The sequence below is a fragment of the Lepus europaeus genome, chromosome 12 (assembly GCF_033115175.1).
Source record: "Lepus europaeus isolate LE1 chromosome 12, mLepTim1.pri, whole genome shotgun sequence".
NCBI lineage: Eukaryota > Metazoa > Chordata > Mammalia > Lagomorpha > Leporidae > Lepus > Lepus europaeus.
Window position 1 is genome coordinate 8,520,796 of NC_084838.1, and position 14,322 is coordinate 8,535,117.

Below are 14,322 nucleotides of genomic sequence, written 5' to 3' on the forward strand. Positions count from 1 at the left end.
ATTTACCTTAAACCTTCCTGAGATACAGCGAAGATCATAATAACGTCTCTCTGGTGCCTGTCAGTGATGATTTAATATTTGTCTCTTCCTGCAGAAATGCTGCTCATGGATTCTCCCTTATTCAGGTAGACAACACAAAGGTCACCATGAAGGAAATCTTGCTAAAGGCGGTGAAGCGAAGAAAAGGATCCCAGAAAATTTCAGGTGGGATAGTTAAATCATACCTTGACAATAGAAACTGAACCCTGTAAGGTTAAAAGAGCTTAGGATGTGTGTGTGTGTGTGTGTGTGTGTGAGAGAGAGAGAGAGAGAGAGAGAGAGAGAGAGAGGTGTATGGGGGTAGATTGTTTCAGGCATCAATGCTATAGAGGATTTGGTTAGCAGATTTACAGCAAAAACCAGGGAGGGGGATTTTAAGCTGCCCTTGGGCCTCTGGAAGGGACTAGGTCAGTGGCATATGTGAGAAGAATATGTTCATACCTGTTATGGATGTTCTGTCATTAATAATCTGTAGTAGATTAAGACAGAGCTATTTGTACTAAGGATTAGGTGATATAAAGCTGTCTTGAAAACGGAATCAATCCTGAACTTGAGTTGCTGCTTTTAATTTCATGTTTTCACAGAATTTTTCATAGGACTTTTAGTTACCAGTGTTTAGGATTTGAAAGGAAAAAAGAAAAAAATTCTCTTCCACTTTTACCAATTGAGAATAACCTTAAAAAAAAAAAAAGGTAAATCACTTGATGTGCATAAATATTTGTTAATCTCTAACTCCTCATTACCCAACTTAATATAGAAAAATAGGATTATGGTATTAGCTATGATAATTAAAGGATATAAGAAAAACTATTTTCCATCTTGAGAAATAATTATTTTGAGCAACAGCTCAAAGATTTGTCATAGCACAGATAACATTAATATCAGTCAACCTGTATATGGCTTGTCAAAAAGCTTTGTACATAAAGAGATTTCTTAAACACCTTTGATTTCACCTTTTGGAGAGGGAAAAAGCATTGCTCAGGTTGAAGAAAATAGTTTTGTGCTCTCTTTAAGGGGAGGCATATAATCTGCTCCAGATTTAATTAGCTATCTTCAGATGAAAGCTGAAGTTTTAATAAAAGTTAGAAGAGATAACATAGTGAAGGACACGGATGAGCTGTCTCAAGGCCATATTCCCCGGGAACGATAAGAGCTGTAAAAAATGGCAGAGGAGAGCAATTGAATGGAGCAATGAAAATCTGATTCTCATAAAAAAGAGAGAGAGAGAGAGATGCTGGTAGGGGCGGTTGTAGATGAGACCTGCTAGTGTCTGCAAGCAATTTGGATGCTTGCCAGGAGTCATTGTTCACCCTCGGCTGTGGCGGCTCCGTCCAGATGTGCCAACTGCACGTTTCGGCTTTTGCCAGCTGACTGCGCCGTTTGATAACCAGCTCTCTGGATGCCCATCACTGGCCGCAGAGATAGAATTAAATGATGATGATCTTCCCACAAGTTGGGAGAGGAAACAATGCATATAAATCTTGATTTCATCTCAGCATGAGAAGTCTTTATCCATCATCACTCATAATGAACAAGTCGTTAGCTGGGATGAATGGTGTTCTGGTTTTTCCAAACACCTCTTTTGTTCATTTTTTGGGTGACTTTTATCCATTGCATGGGGGTCAAACCATTTTGCATTTAGGGGATCATTGAAGAGGCATAGTCTCTCCTTTCCTGGGGGAAGTTGATATTTTGGGGTCCTGGCTCCAAAATAATAGATTTTAAACAGCTTCAGATATTCAGAAATACTTCCTAAGCAGTCATCCTCCTCAAGGATCCTGGTTCTTCTCTCTTGTTTTGTCTCTTAAACAATAAAATATTTTGTGACGTAATTTATATTTTAAGGACACATCATTCTGAATTGTCCATGAAACCCTGTGAACTCACCGGGCTACAGCCGAGCCGGTGTCTCTCCTGTCTTCAGCAATGTCTGTCCAGTCTCAGACCTGTTTGTGTCCGTGCCCAGCGTCCGTGTTGCTCGTACACACATCTTTGTTCACCTCTGTGTACACACCGCTGCCGTTTCCATCAGAGCCTTTGCCTTATCCTTGGCAAAGAGTTATGGTTTGTTATCTGAGAAATGGTGATCTGCATTATTTATCCCTTCTCGTCCTGAAGAAGCCAATTGAGATTGATACATTTACATACATTACTGCCCTTCTCTTAATTCAAAGGGCTTTGTACAATAAGAAGCTCTTTCTGTTGCTCTGTTACATCTGATCTCATGAAATTGAAAGATCTCTAGTTTGGCAAAGATATTGAAGATTAGCTTAGGGAAAGCAGGATATATTTTGTGTTTTTGAGCTTTGTGGTTTGGAGTAATTTCTTTCGAGGAGTGATTAATGAAAACAGGAAAATTCTCTTGTCATAGAGGGAAATGCAAGTACATTTGCTTTAGAAAAAAACAATCTGTTGGTTCTCATAGTTGTCTGTGAAATATTTACAGCCCTTTATGGGACATGGATTTAGTCATGAACTTGGTGGAGAGTGATGCCAGACTAAAGTCCTCATCCTGCACTTTGTTTGGGTTTTTTTGTTTGTTTTAAAGATTTTTAAAAATTTACTTGAAAGGCAGAAGGACAGAAAGGGAGAAACAGAGGGTAAGAGACTTTCCATCTACTGGCTTACTCCTCAGATGACCACAACAGCCAGAGTTGGGCCAGACCAAGCCAGGAGCCAGGAACTCCATCCAGGTTTCCCAAGTGGATAGCAGGAACCCAAGTGCTGGGGCCATCAGGGTGTGCATTAGCAGGAAGCTGGATCAGGAGTGGAGGCCAAGGATTGCCAAGGACTGCTGGTAACCACCAGAAACTAGAAGACACAAGAAAGGATTCTTTTTTAAAACCTTTAAAGGAAACATGACCCTGCTGACAACTTAGTTTCAGACTTCCAGTCTCCAGAACTGTGAGGAAAAAAAATTTTCTTTCAAAAAGAAAAAACTGTGTGCTGATAGTGTGGCATAGACACACAAAATTAACAATTCTATTCCCTAGCACACTCTGCTCCCCACCCAAAAAAACGTGCAGGAACTGGGACCTGAACCAGCCCTCGGATGGAGGATGCAGGCATCACAGCCTGCGGCTGAACCCGCTGTGCCACAGTGCCCCCCCACCCCCACCCCCCCGCATTTCCTGAGCCTGTGCTGCAAAGTGACCTGCCGGTCTTCACAAGAAGCTGTCTGTCATGCCCCGTGCCTGGGACAGAGTTAGAGTGCTCAACCCTCTCTTCAGATAGCTTTTACCCGATTAACTACAGAAGGGCATTTGTTTCTTTGCTGCTTTTATTTAACTTAAGTGAGAAGCGGGGGACCACTGCTTGATATGAAACCGCACACGCCATGTGGTGTGAGTTCTCACACTGTGGGTTCACTAGAAGTGAGTTGCGCTAGAACAAGACTTCAGAATCCATCGACAGTGACCTCTGTTTCTTGCCCAAGACCTTTAGCTTCTCATCTTTTTTCTGGACTGACCATACAACTCTTCATTTAGTAGTAGCAATAAATTTAGAGCTTCAGCTATTTCATTATTAAATCAAGATGTGGGCTTAATGGCAATCCTAACATTTAAATACTCCTCTGTCCTTCCTTCTGGCACTCCCTCCCCAGTTTTCATTTGTGAAAAATTGGAAAGTGGTAGGTGTTTGAGCAAAAGAACTCTTCTTTGGGTAAATAGCTTCTTCAGTGGAACCCTTAGGACTTTAAAGTATTTTTGCTCTTTAGGATGGCATCTCATTACAGATACTTAGAACTGGCCTAAAATTTGACTTGCGTTACTTGTAATTATTTCATCAAGTCATAACTATTTATGAGCACTGCCGGAGTTTTTTTTCTGTTAATAATCGTGTATTTAACTATAGCAGTCTTTTCACAGTATGTTCCAGTGATTTCTCTGCTAAGGCCTATTTTTTTTTTTCAAAAAGCCATTTTAAATGTCTCTTTTAAAGTTCCGCTCAGCTTTTCATTTTATTAGTGACCTGCTTGACATTTAGAATCTACCTACATTGGCAGAAAGTCCCCACTGTTTAAGAGCATAGTGAGTGGGGAATCCAGCTTTACAAGAACCGGATGCAGCCTCTGCTGAGTTTAACAGTTGGGCGAGTGTATTTTTGACACAATGAAGAGTAGCCGGTTAGATCCCTTTATTTAGCCAATAAAGTAAACTGACCTGTTACTTAGCTAATAAAGGCCTTAGTTCATCAAGTTCTCCCTCTGTCAAGGTCACCCTCACAAGCAACGTCCCTCTGAGCTGCTTCGTATTTTGTTATTGTGGTTGTTCAAAAACATTGTCACCCACCGATCTGTACCAGCCCCAGGAGCACAGTGTTGGGGATTGCCAGAGACACAGTTGAGCAATGGAGGGACATCAACTTCGTGTGAACATTGACACAGAAGTAGTGGCACCTCTTGGTCCACAAAAGAGGGAAGGCTTCAAAGTAGGATTCAGCAAGCAGAGTGGTTTTCTGCGTGGATCTGTCTCGATACCCATTCTCTGTTATCTGCTGGGAGATTGAACAGACGCCTATTGCCCTTTGTTACTGCTACCCGTTCTTGCTTTAGATGTGAAAGAAAAATGTGTGTCCCCTGAAGTTCCTTTTTAAAAGTTTTTATAATGTTATGATTAAGCCTGTGACATTCATTCCTACTTCCCTCATAAAATTTCACCTAGAACTTGAAAGAAAAGTATTAGCTTTGTCAGTGACTCTCTCTTAGCACCTCTAACTCCTGCTCGTTGGTTGTATTGTCCTACTCCTGGAGGGTCATCAGTGAGACGGTCTGGCCCCAAGTACTCCCAGAAGCGGAAAGGGGGAATGGACATCCGCCTCAGCGTGCGGAGTTCTGGCCTGCAGGACAGTCACTGATGATGTCACTGGATTCTCAATCTTTACAGTTTTTGTAAATTATAAATGTTCATTTGTAATGTATGGGCTTGAAAAATTTTGTGGAAAATAAAAGGTAAGTTTTTTCTTGGTTAAAAAAAATTGGAATCACTGCCTATAAGGTCTTCAAAAAGGTCAGAGAAAATGCACATTACCAAAAAACTGCTTACGGGGCCTGGCACTGTGGCGCAGCCAGGTAGGCCACTGCCTGTGATGCCTGGATTCTATATGGGCGCCAGCTCATGTCCCTACTGCTCCGCTTCAGATCCAGCTCCCTGCTCCTGTGCTGGGAGAGCAGCCGAGGATGGCACAAGTTCTGGGCTCCTACAACCATGTTGGAGACTTGGAGGAAGCTCCTGACTCCTGGCTTCAGCCTGGCCCAGCTGCAGCTGTTGTAGCCATTTGGGGATTAAACCAGCAGATGAAAAATCTCATTGTTTCTCCTTCTCTCTCAGTGTAATTCTGCCTTTCAAATAATAAGTAAATCTTAAAAAACAAACTGGCTGGCTACAAGAAGACAGTGGAGTTGCCCATGGACAAGGGCCTCACTGAGGGCGACCGACCTTGTAGAAGGAGACAGCACATGAGGGCCTGAGAGAGCAGAGCAGGATGCAGGGGAGCCTCCTCCCTGAGAAACTGACATTGAAACAATGACCTTCACATTTAAGCTGGCAAGAGTTGAGTGGGGGCAGGGCTGTGACATTCAAAGCATGGCTTGCCATATTTTAATATAAAAAGAACATTTCAGATGACTTTGCAGGTTAACTTACTTAACTGTCCTCCTTTAAATATTGGGAGAAAACTGACCTCAAGAGATCCAGCAGGTACACAGCACCGTGACCAGTACCCTTACAACCCAGTCCTCGGGCCAAGCAGCCGGTTGTCAGTCTTGAAACCACCCCCACAACCTGCCCCCTGCTTCTCCCTGCATCTTATCTGTTAGGAACTCCTGCCAGTTTTACTTCGAGAATGAACCCTGAATCTGTTCATTCTTTTCCATCTACATTTGGTGGGTCTGAGTCACCAGGATTTGTCACCAGGACTGTTGAAATTGTCCCCAGACTGGTTCTTCTGCTTCTGCGGCCAGCGCCTCCAGTCTGCTCTCTGCCTAGCAACAGAGAGAGCTTTTACATTATGAGTCAGATGATATTAGCTCCAAACCCTTCAGTGTCTTCCAGTTGCATTTAAATACAATCTAGACTTAACCTCTGTGAAATACGCCGATGCCCGAAGAGGGGAAGACACATGTGGAGAATGTGAGCACAAAGGAAAACTGGTGAGAAGGAGGTGGAGAAAGGAATGCAGAGTTGCTGGTTGTGCTGTGACAAGGGGTGCAGGTTAGGCAGAGACGCCAGGAAGCGGGCAAGGGAGCCCCTGACCCGGTGTGGACCCACTGCAGCAGGGACCGGCACAGCCACACCCTGCAGGGCCCTTTCGTGCCAGGTGGACCTAGAAGGCTGGACACACATGGATTTATTATTTGCCAGGAGTGTTCACAGGGGAGCTGTGTGTCAGCGGAGGAGCTGGTCTTTCCAAAAGCAGGACCTGTTCCAGTGGCTCAGAGGTGCCATGGGGAGGGCTGTTGAGTCCTTGGAGACAGCACCTCGTGTAACCTGCACAGCACCCCCGGGAAGTTAGGTGTCATTTTGCTTGTTTTACAGATGAGGTTTTAGAAATGACACAAAGTGAGGAGGAAAGTACATATCAGGATTAAGGAGCTATAATAATAATTGTATGTGTGATCAGGTACTCCCTTCTCTGGGCCTCCTTCCACCAGACGTAAGAGAAGCTGAAGTCACCACATTTCCCCAGAATTAAGTGATAAATCTAAATTGGAACCAAGCCTTTTTTGACCTCAAAGCCTTTGCTCTTTTTATTTCTACCATGTTGCTTATTAGAACCCTAATGGGAGAACAAATTTAAAATTCTGTAAACAGAAATGTTCATTGATTGTGAGATCTAAATGCACTAGGGAAGTGCAGCATTTAAAGGAACCCTGTGGTGAATCTGCATATAAAGCCAGGGATTCTTTTTGTAATTGCACAGTTTGTCTATATTGGTGTCAGTTTTAATGTTTTATGTCTGGCTTTCTTAAAGCAACATACACCTGTCAAGCTGCCCTAGGAAAAAGGGAAATCCATCTGTGGTTTAGAAGGAGCAGGACTTTTAACCCTTTCCTGGTCTGAAGGGTTCCCCAAAGGCCACAGTAAGCTGAAGAGTCTTCTGGCTGCAGGGTTGGACAGTCTTCCTTCACGTGTCACTGTAGAGAGGGAAGTCCTGTACCCTTTCATCTGTGAAGTAGGGTTTGTAAGGCAGGGACGCAGATGAGTGCTTTCCTCATGCTGTAACCCTTCAAAATGAAGAAAGAAAGAAATGTCAGGTAAATAGAACTGCGTACGTGCCCTTCCTCTCAAAGACAGTGCTCCTCACAGACAACTGCTCCTCCTGATGAAAAATAAATAACCATTGCCAGTGCCGCTCGTGTGAGGGCTGAAAACAAAGCAAAGACCTGGTGCTGCGTGTCCAGTGACCCAGTGTGCAAAATGAGCTGGCAGATTAGACCGCTAAGGTGGTTAAAAGTAGAACTCAGCAGTGCCCCCGGCAAGCGGCTCCGACTTCAGTGCCCCTCCTTCCTCCTCCCTCTGCCTCTCACCTGAGCCTCCCCCGTCTGGTGCGCTCAGCTCCTGATGGATCTCGTGGAGTGTAGAGTGGAACACGTTAAAGATGGCATTGCAGTCAACTATTTTATCCAGAAAGCCTGGAAATTTGGAGAATTTATGTCAAGCAAAAATCTTTTGGAACCACTTTAGAGACCCAATTATTTTAGAAGGGTGTTATGAGCTCTCGCAACTGCCACACCAGAAAAGCGAGAAATACATCATTCGGCAAAACTACATTTGACCAGCATTTACTCTTCCTGCTAGTCGCTAATCTTTCAGAAGTTCCTTTTCCATTAGAAAATCTATTCATTCACTTCATCTGGGGCAGCCACAGCCTGGATTCGATTAATGGAAAAGCAGGTAGAGAGCGAGAGATAAGACATAGACTCCAAAGGCTCCGAGTACACAGGGTTTGGAGTCCGAGGACCTTCCCTGGGTCCGCTAGGGACTGATTCTGGAGCTTCTTGGGAAGTAAGACTGCATTACATGGAGCATCCCGATTGTAGGAGTATTAAAATGGGGAGGGGGGGTGCCTTAGAATTAAGAAACTGGTAACTGTGTGTGGGGGGGGGGGGGGTGTCACACACTTAACGTCTCTGAGCCTCACTTTCTCCGGCTGCAATGTGGCAGAGGTTGAGTGAGGATTAATCCAAGCGCTCTGTGAGAGGGCCGTGCATGCCCCTAGGCTCTGTGTGGCTCTAATGTGCCCTGCTTAGTTCCACAGGAAAGGAGACACTAAAAGGTGGTAGATTGACAGGCAGAAGAACACCCGTAAGCAGCAAGGCTGGGGCGGGCGGAGGGCAGGGAAAAGCGGCTCTAGGGTTCAGGGATTTCTTCGGCGCTTTTTTTGAAGATTAATTAGAACTTTGCCAGAAGAGTAAATGAGAACAAGGACATCCCAAGCCAAAGACATAGCATATTCTGAGATGTAGTCATAGAACATAGAGGCTTCCAGTTCCTGGGGCAGGAGCAGGGCTGAGGGTTAGCTGCAGGAGCTAGGTCCTTACCGGATTTGACGAGGTGGTGAGCTAAAACATGAAAGATGCATTGGATTCTCGAGGGCTTGCTACATAGCAGGCACTGTGTAGGCACTGTGCTTTTGTAGAGGCCAAGACATGGCCCTGACTATTTATTTTGGGAGTCAGGCAAATAAACAGGCCGGCAAAATACCATGCGTGTGCTAAGTGGAAGTTAAAAGTAGGGCCTGGTGCACCGGTTGGGAGAGGAAGCCTGGTCATTCCTGGGGAGTCCGGGGAGAAAATCCTGAGCACATTATCTGAGATGAGGAGTAGAGGAGAGGCTGGTCAGGTGAAGAGGGGCGGAACCAAGCAAGAGCACTTGGTGCTTTCTGGAAACCATCTAGAACTCAGTGAGATAAGCTGGAGAGCAGGAGCGGGAGAATGGGGCATGACAAGGCTGCCTGGTCATTCGGGGCGAGACCTTGTTTGTAGGCTTGGTTTTAGCTTCCCTCGGGTGGCAGTGCAGCTGTTGACAGGGGGGCAATGTGGTCGGCATTTCTGTTAGAAAACACGCCACCTGCAGGGTGCAAATGGAGTGGAGGCCACAAAACATGAGGTAGAAACACTGGTGCAGAGGCTCCCAAGAAGCCTGCCCACAGGTGGAAGAGCCCTCAGTGAGGACGGGAGGAGAGTGGGAGGAGCTCTGTTCTGGGGGCAGTGCGGTGGGCACTGTGGTAGGGGCTGGGTGCTTTCATAATGGCTGAATGCACAGTTTGTGGGAATTGAAATAGCTTGGGGCTGTGGCCAACTGTCCTGGAATTAGTATCAAAACAAGATAATAGTAAAAGATATTTTCAAAATAAATACTTGTTGAATACAACCAAACATTTTAGAGGTGTGTGAAGTAGTAAGTGAAGGTTTCCTCTACTTCTCTTTGGTGTAAATCCTTTAATTTTTTTGATTGACTTCTCGTACAGATGCACATGTAGACCCTAGATCTCATGTGGATGGGGTCCTTGGTTTTTGTTTTTATTTTTTTAATCACCTGTGTACTCAGCATATTTCCAGGTGCCTGTCAAGTAGTAGAGAGTACTCAATAAATGTTTGCTGAATGAACTCATGAAAAATGTCTGTAAAGGGCTATTTTGTAATGGCGGCACACAACAGGTATCATGTTACATTTGCTTTTTCATTCAGTAAAATGTCCAAAGAATTATTCTGTGTTCAACTTTCCGTACATTTTACTCTAATTAATTTAGCTCAGCTCTCTGTTGAAAGACATTCAGTTATTTCCAAACTCTCAGTATTACCAAAAACATTTCGTGAACAATCCTGTGTGAATATTCACTGTGCCTTTGTTTATTTATTATTTGAAATGCAGAGTTAGAGAATGAGAGAGAAAATGGCCACAATGGCCACGGCTGGGGCAAGCTGAAGGTAGGAGCCAGAAGCTTCATCTGGAACCTCCCACATGGGTGCAGCGGCCCAGACACTTGGGACATCCTCTCTGCTTTCCCAGGACATTAACAGGGAGCAGGATTGGAAGTGGAGCAGCCAGGACTTCAACCATCGCCCGTATGGGATGCTGGCACTACAGACAGTAGCTTAACTTACTGTACCACAGCGCCTGCCCCGGGCTACATTTTAAATATGGAAATCCTGTCAGAGGTTTGCTTATTTAAAATGTTGAGAAAAACAAATCTTCCTTCAAAGAGTACATACTCATTCTTGCAAAATGTGAGAGTGCCTCTTTCCCCACCCCCCTTGCCAGTACTAGGTGGTATTGATTTTTAGTTTTGGCCAAGCTGATGCTTGGTGTTAAGTATATTGTCATTAGTAAGTATATTGTATATTAGTCATTTCATTTAGTGAGGAAAATGAGAGTCTGATTTCAGGAAACCATTTTTAAGGTGTGACCTGTAGCCTGGAATATAGTCCACCCTCCACATGCCCTCTTCCTGCCCTAGCAGGTGCACCACATGCACATACACACCCGTAAACACACTGACAGGTAGAGAAGCGGCCGTGTCCAGGCCAGGTAACTCCACTTGTTTGCCTGCTGGTCCTTCAGTCACCAACAGAGCTTATGCTGCTGTGTTCAGAAAGAGCTAGCTGGTAATTCAGCAAACTCCCGTTCACCTCATTTGAGACCTTGTGTTAGCTGCTTGCTTTGTTATCCAAACTAGCGGACGTTGTTCTTCAGTATTTTGTTTCGGGCTGGCACAGGTGCATAGCACTTAGGAAATGCATCATAATCTGGGAGTCAGAAATGTAGACAAAAAGAGGTGCCACCCTGTAACAGGTTTGTTTTGGGGAGGTGCATCTAAGGATGTATCTGGCAGCATTATGAACAGCACTGGCACCAAGGGCACCTGTGGGGGGTTAATGGGGACCCTGCATCATTCCTTGCCATGTGCCTGGTGAGAAAACTCCTAGAAGTTTCTGGAAATGGCAGCAAGTGGGGAGAAAGCTGCAACCAACAGTCAGTGTCATGAAGGGGGGATGACTAATCTTCTGAGGAGACCATCGAGACAGATGTTTAATTAGCTGAAGTCAGAGTGGATAAATTGGGAGAGGACTGCCTATGCCGAGAGGTGCCTTTTCCCCTCTTCTCTCAGTTAACTGTTTTTCTTCTTTTTTTTTTAATCTGTCCTTACCATTTTCTTTTCGAAAGCAGCAGCATCAGATTATGGGTGGGAGCAGGTGGAGAGACAGATAGAGAGAAAATACCATGGTAATGATTCCTGTTTGATTTACATCTGCTGAACACGGAACTGTATTCGAGATATTTTTGTATTTAACCTTCACAAAAGACCTTGTGATATGTATATTATCTCTTGTTGGTGGTTGAGGAAACTAAAGACATAGAAAAACAGAGGAAATACAGGAAATCTTCAAAAACTTTGTGGAAAATGTATGTTATTTAAAAACAGACATGATTTTCAAAATTTTTTGCACCAAAATAAATTTTGAATTTTGTTTTCAGTAAGCTTTTTGAAGCCCATGTGTGTTGCTGGTAAGTAATGTAGGTGAGGTTTGAACAAATCCCTTGATTCTTGAGCCCAGTAATTTTTCTCCCTTCGTCCCAGCTTCCTCTCCAATGCGGGGACCTCCTGGCGTAGGGAACCATGTCACACAGCTAGGGCTGCCCGTATCAGATGATCTCTGTGAGATCTGTGGATATCACAGTATATACATTTTACCTCAAAGTAAAAAGAGCCCTTTAAATATCGAACACCATGAATGACACACATACTGAAGTGCATAGGAGTAAAAGTATTACTGTCTGTTCTTGCCTTGAATTGCATTTTTTAAATGGATTTGTGGGTAAATATGTTATCAAAAGCGTTAATTGTGAGATCCAGGTGGTGAGTACGTGGATTTTTTTTTAAGATTTTATTTATTTATTTGAGAGGTAGAATTACAGATAGTGAGAGGAAGAGACAGAGAGAAAGGTCTTCCATTTGCTGGTTCAGTCCCCAAATGGCCACAACAGCCGGAGCGAGGCCAGTCCGAAGCCAGGAGCCAGGAGCTTCCTCTGAGTCTCCCACACCGATTCAGGGGCCCAAGGACTTGGGCCATCTTCCATTGCTTTCCCAGGCCATAACAGAGAGCTGGATCTGAAGAGGAGCAGCCAGGTCTAGAACCAGTGCCCGTATGGGATGCCGGCACCACTGGCAGAGGATTAACCTGCTGCGCCACAGCACTGGCCCATTACATGGATTTTCAGTGTATATTTTTCTCAACTTTTCTGTGGTTGAAAGCATAATATAATGGTTAGAACTCACAAAAAATTAAGGGTATATAATTTAGACTCTGCTGATACTGACACTGCTGAGCTTACAACTATATACACTTGTGGCATAGAAAACACTAATTTGCTTTTGGTAGGATATTTTAGTTTTCATTAACTCATATACTAAATAACTTCTCTGAGGTCACAGTTTTTTCACATTGGCCTGTGATTTTTAAAGTACATATTTAGTTACATTATAATAATTATTACCACTTACTAATATGCAAAATTGGTCAGGCAGTCCGCCAAACACTTTTCCCCCCATTACATTTAATCCTTAGCACAACTACTTGAGTTGGTTGTTGTTTTTGCCTTATAGATGAGTAAATAAGACTCGGGATCCAGGGCTTGCCAAGGTCACATCGCCATTAAGTGAGGAGCTGGGACACCAACGCTGCTGTCCCAAAGCTGTACTGCTGATCACCGCTCAGCCTTTCCTGGCCGCTGAAGCAGCTCCAGGGCCTGCGGCTCAGTGGGATGGGTGCACCTGTGGCAGTTGGGGAGGTGGCATGATTCAGTGTGGAGGGCATAGGTTTTGGAACCAAACCAGCCTAAGGCCCCAACTGCACCTTTGACAAGCTGTGAAATTAAGCAAGTCATTAACCACGTTCAACCTCAGTTATCTTTTCTGTAAATAGGGGTAATAATACAAAAGCTATTCAAAAAGTTCAAGGAAAATGGAACTCAAAGATAAGTTTCTGGCCAGCTCCGCGGCTCACTAGGCTAATCCTCCACCTGCAGCGCCAGTACCCCGGGTTCTAGTCCTGGTTGGGGCGGCGGATTTTGTCCCGGTTGCTCCTCTTCTAGTCCAGCTCTGCTGTGGCCCAGGAGTGCAGTGGAGGATGGCCCAGGTCCTTGGGCCCTGCACCCACATGGGAGACCGGGAGGAAGCACCTGGCTCCTAGCTTCAGATCAGCGCAGTGCGCTGGCCGTAGCAGCCATTTGGGGGGTGAACCAATGGAAGGAAGACCTTTCTCTCTGTCTCTCTCTCTCTCACCGTCTAACACTGCCTGTCAAAAAAAAAAAAAGATTATTTGGGGTCGAAAAAAAAATTTTTTTTTTTTATCTTAAAGATTTCTTTCTTTATTTAAGAGGAAGAGTTCAGAGAAAGGGTAAGACAGAAAGGTCTTCCACCCACTGGTTCACTCCCCAAATGGCCGCAACAGCCAGAGATGAGCCAATCAATCAGAAGCCAAGAGCCTGGAGCCTCTTCCAGGTCTCCCATATGGGTACATAGGCCCAAGCACTTGGGTCATCTTCTACTGCTTTGCCCAGGCATAGCAGAGAGCTGGATCAGAAGAGAAGCAGCTAGGACTCAAACCAACACCCATAGGGGATGCTGGTGTCACAGGCGGAAGCTTAGCCTACTAGGCCACAGTGCCAACTCCACAAAAATGTTTTGAAATACATTCCTACAGGGGATTTTCACAATACTAATGTAAAATTCATATTATGAAAAAAACTTGATATGAATTTCAGAAATTGCTGGCATCAAAATAAATGTATCTTGTAATTCCATTTTTCAACAGACTTTTGAAGTATCCTTGTATCTGCTTTGCTGGGTTGTTTGGACTGAATTCATTTAAGACTCTTAGTTTGTAAGCTGCCTGTCGCTAGTACCGCTCCATGCACACCATACAACCTGGCTTTTTCTCTTAAGATTTGGCATGCTTCCTTTTCTTTCCTTATGACTCGGCCTTTGTCTGCTCCTTTGTAAGTCTGTGGGAAGTTTGTCATGTGATAGAACGGGCCCTTGTGTGTGTTTGAATTTCAGTCTAGGAAGCACCCTTTACTTAGAACAAGGAGAAAACTAGATCCAGAAAGTTCACTCTGATGATTCTTTTTTTTTTTTTTTTAAGTTTTATTTATTTTACTTGAAAGTCAGAATTAACACAGAGAGAGAAGGAGAGGCAGAGAGAGAGAGAGGCAGAGAGAGAGAGAGGTTTATTCCCCAAATGGCTGCAACGGTCAGAGTTGCACCGATCCAGAGCCA

General features: G+C 44.3%; 1 protein-coding gene across 5 annotated transcripts in view; it reads left to right on the forward strand.

Moving 5' to 3' along the window:
- The window catches only part of MAPKAP1 (MAPK associated protein 1), a 268,601-nt gene that overhangs the window by 162,974 nt on the left and 91,305 nt on the right, over positions 1-14,322 (forward strand). For all 5 annotated transcript variants that reach the window (XM_062207532.1, XM_062207530.1, XM_062207533.1 and 2 more), the window contains one exon: positions 95-204. In XM_062207532.1, the coding sequence (XP_062063516.1) occupies positions 95-204 (110 nt within the window). The remainder of the gene's footprint in view (positions 1-94; positions 205-14,322) is intronic.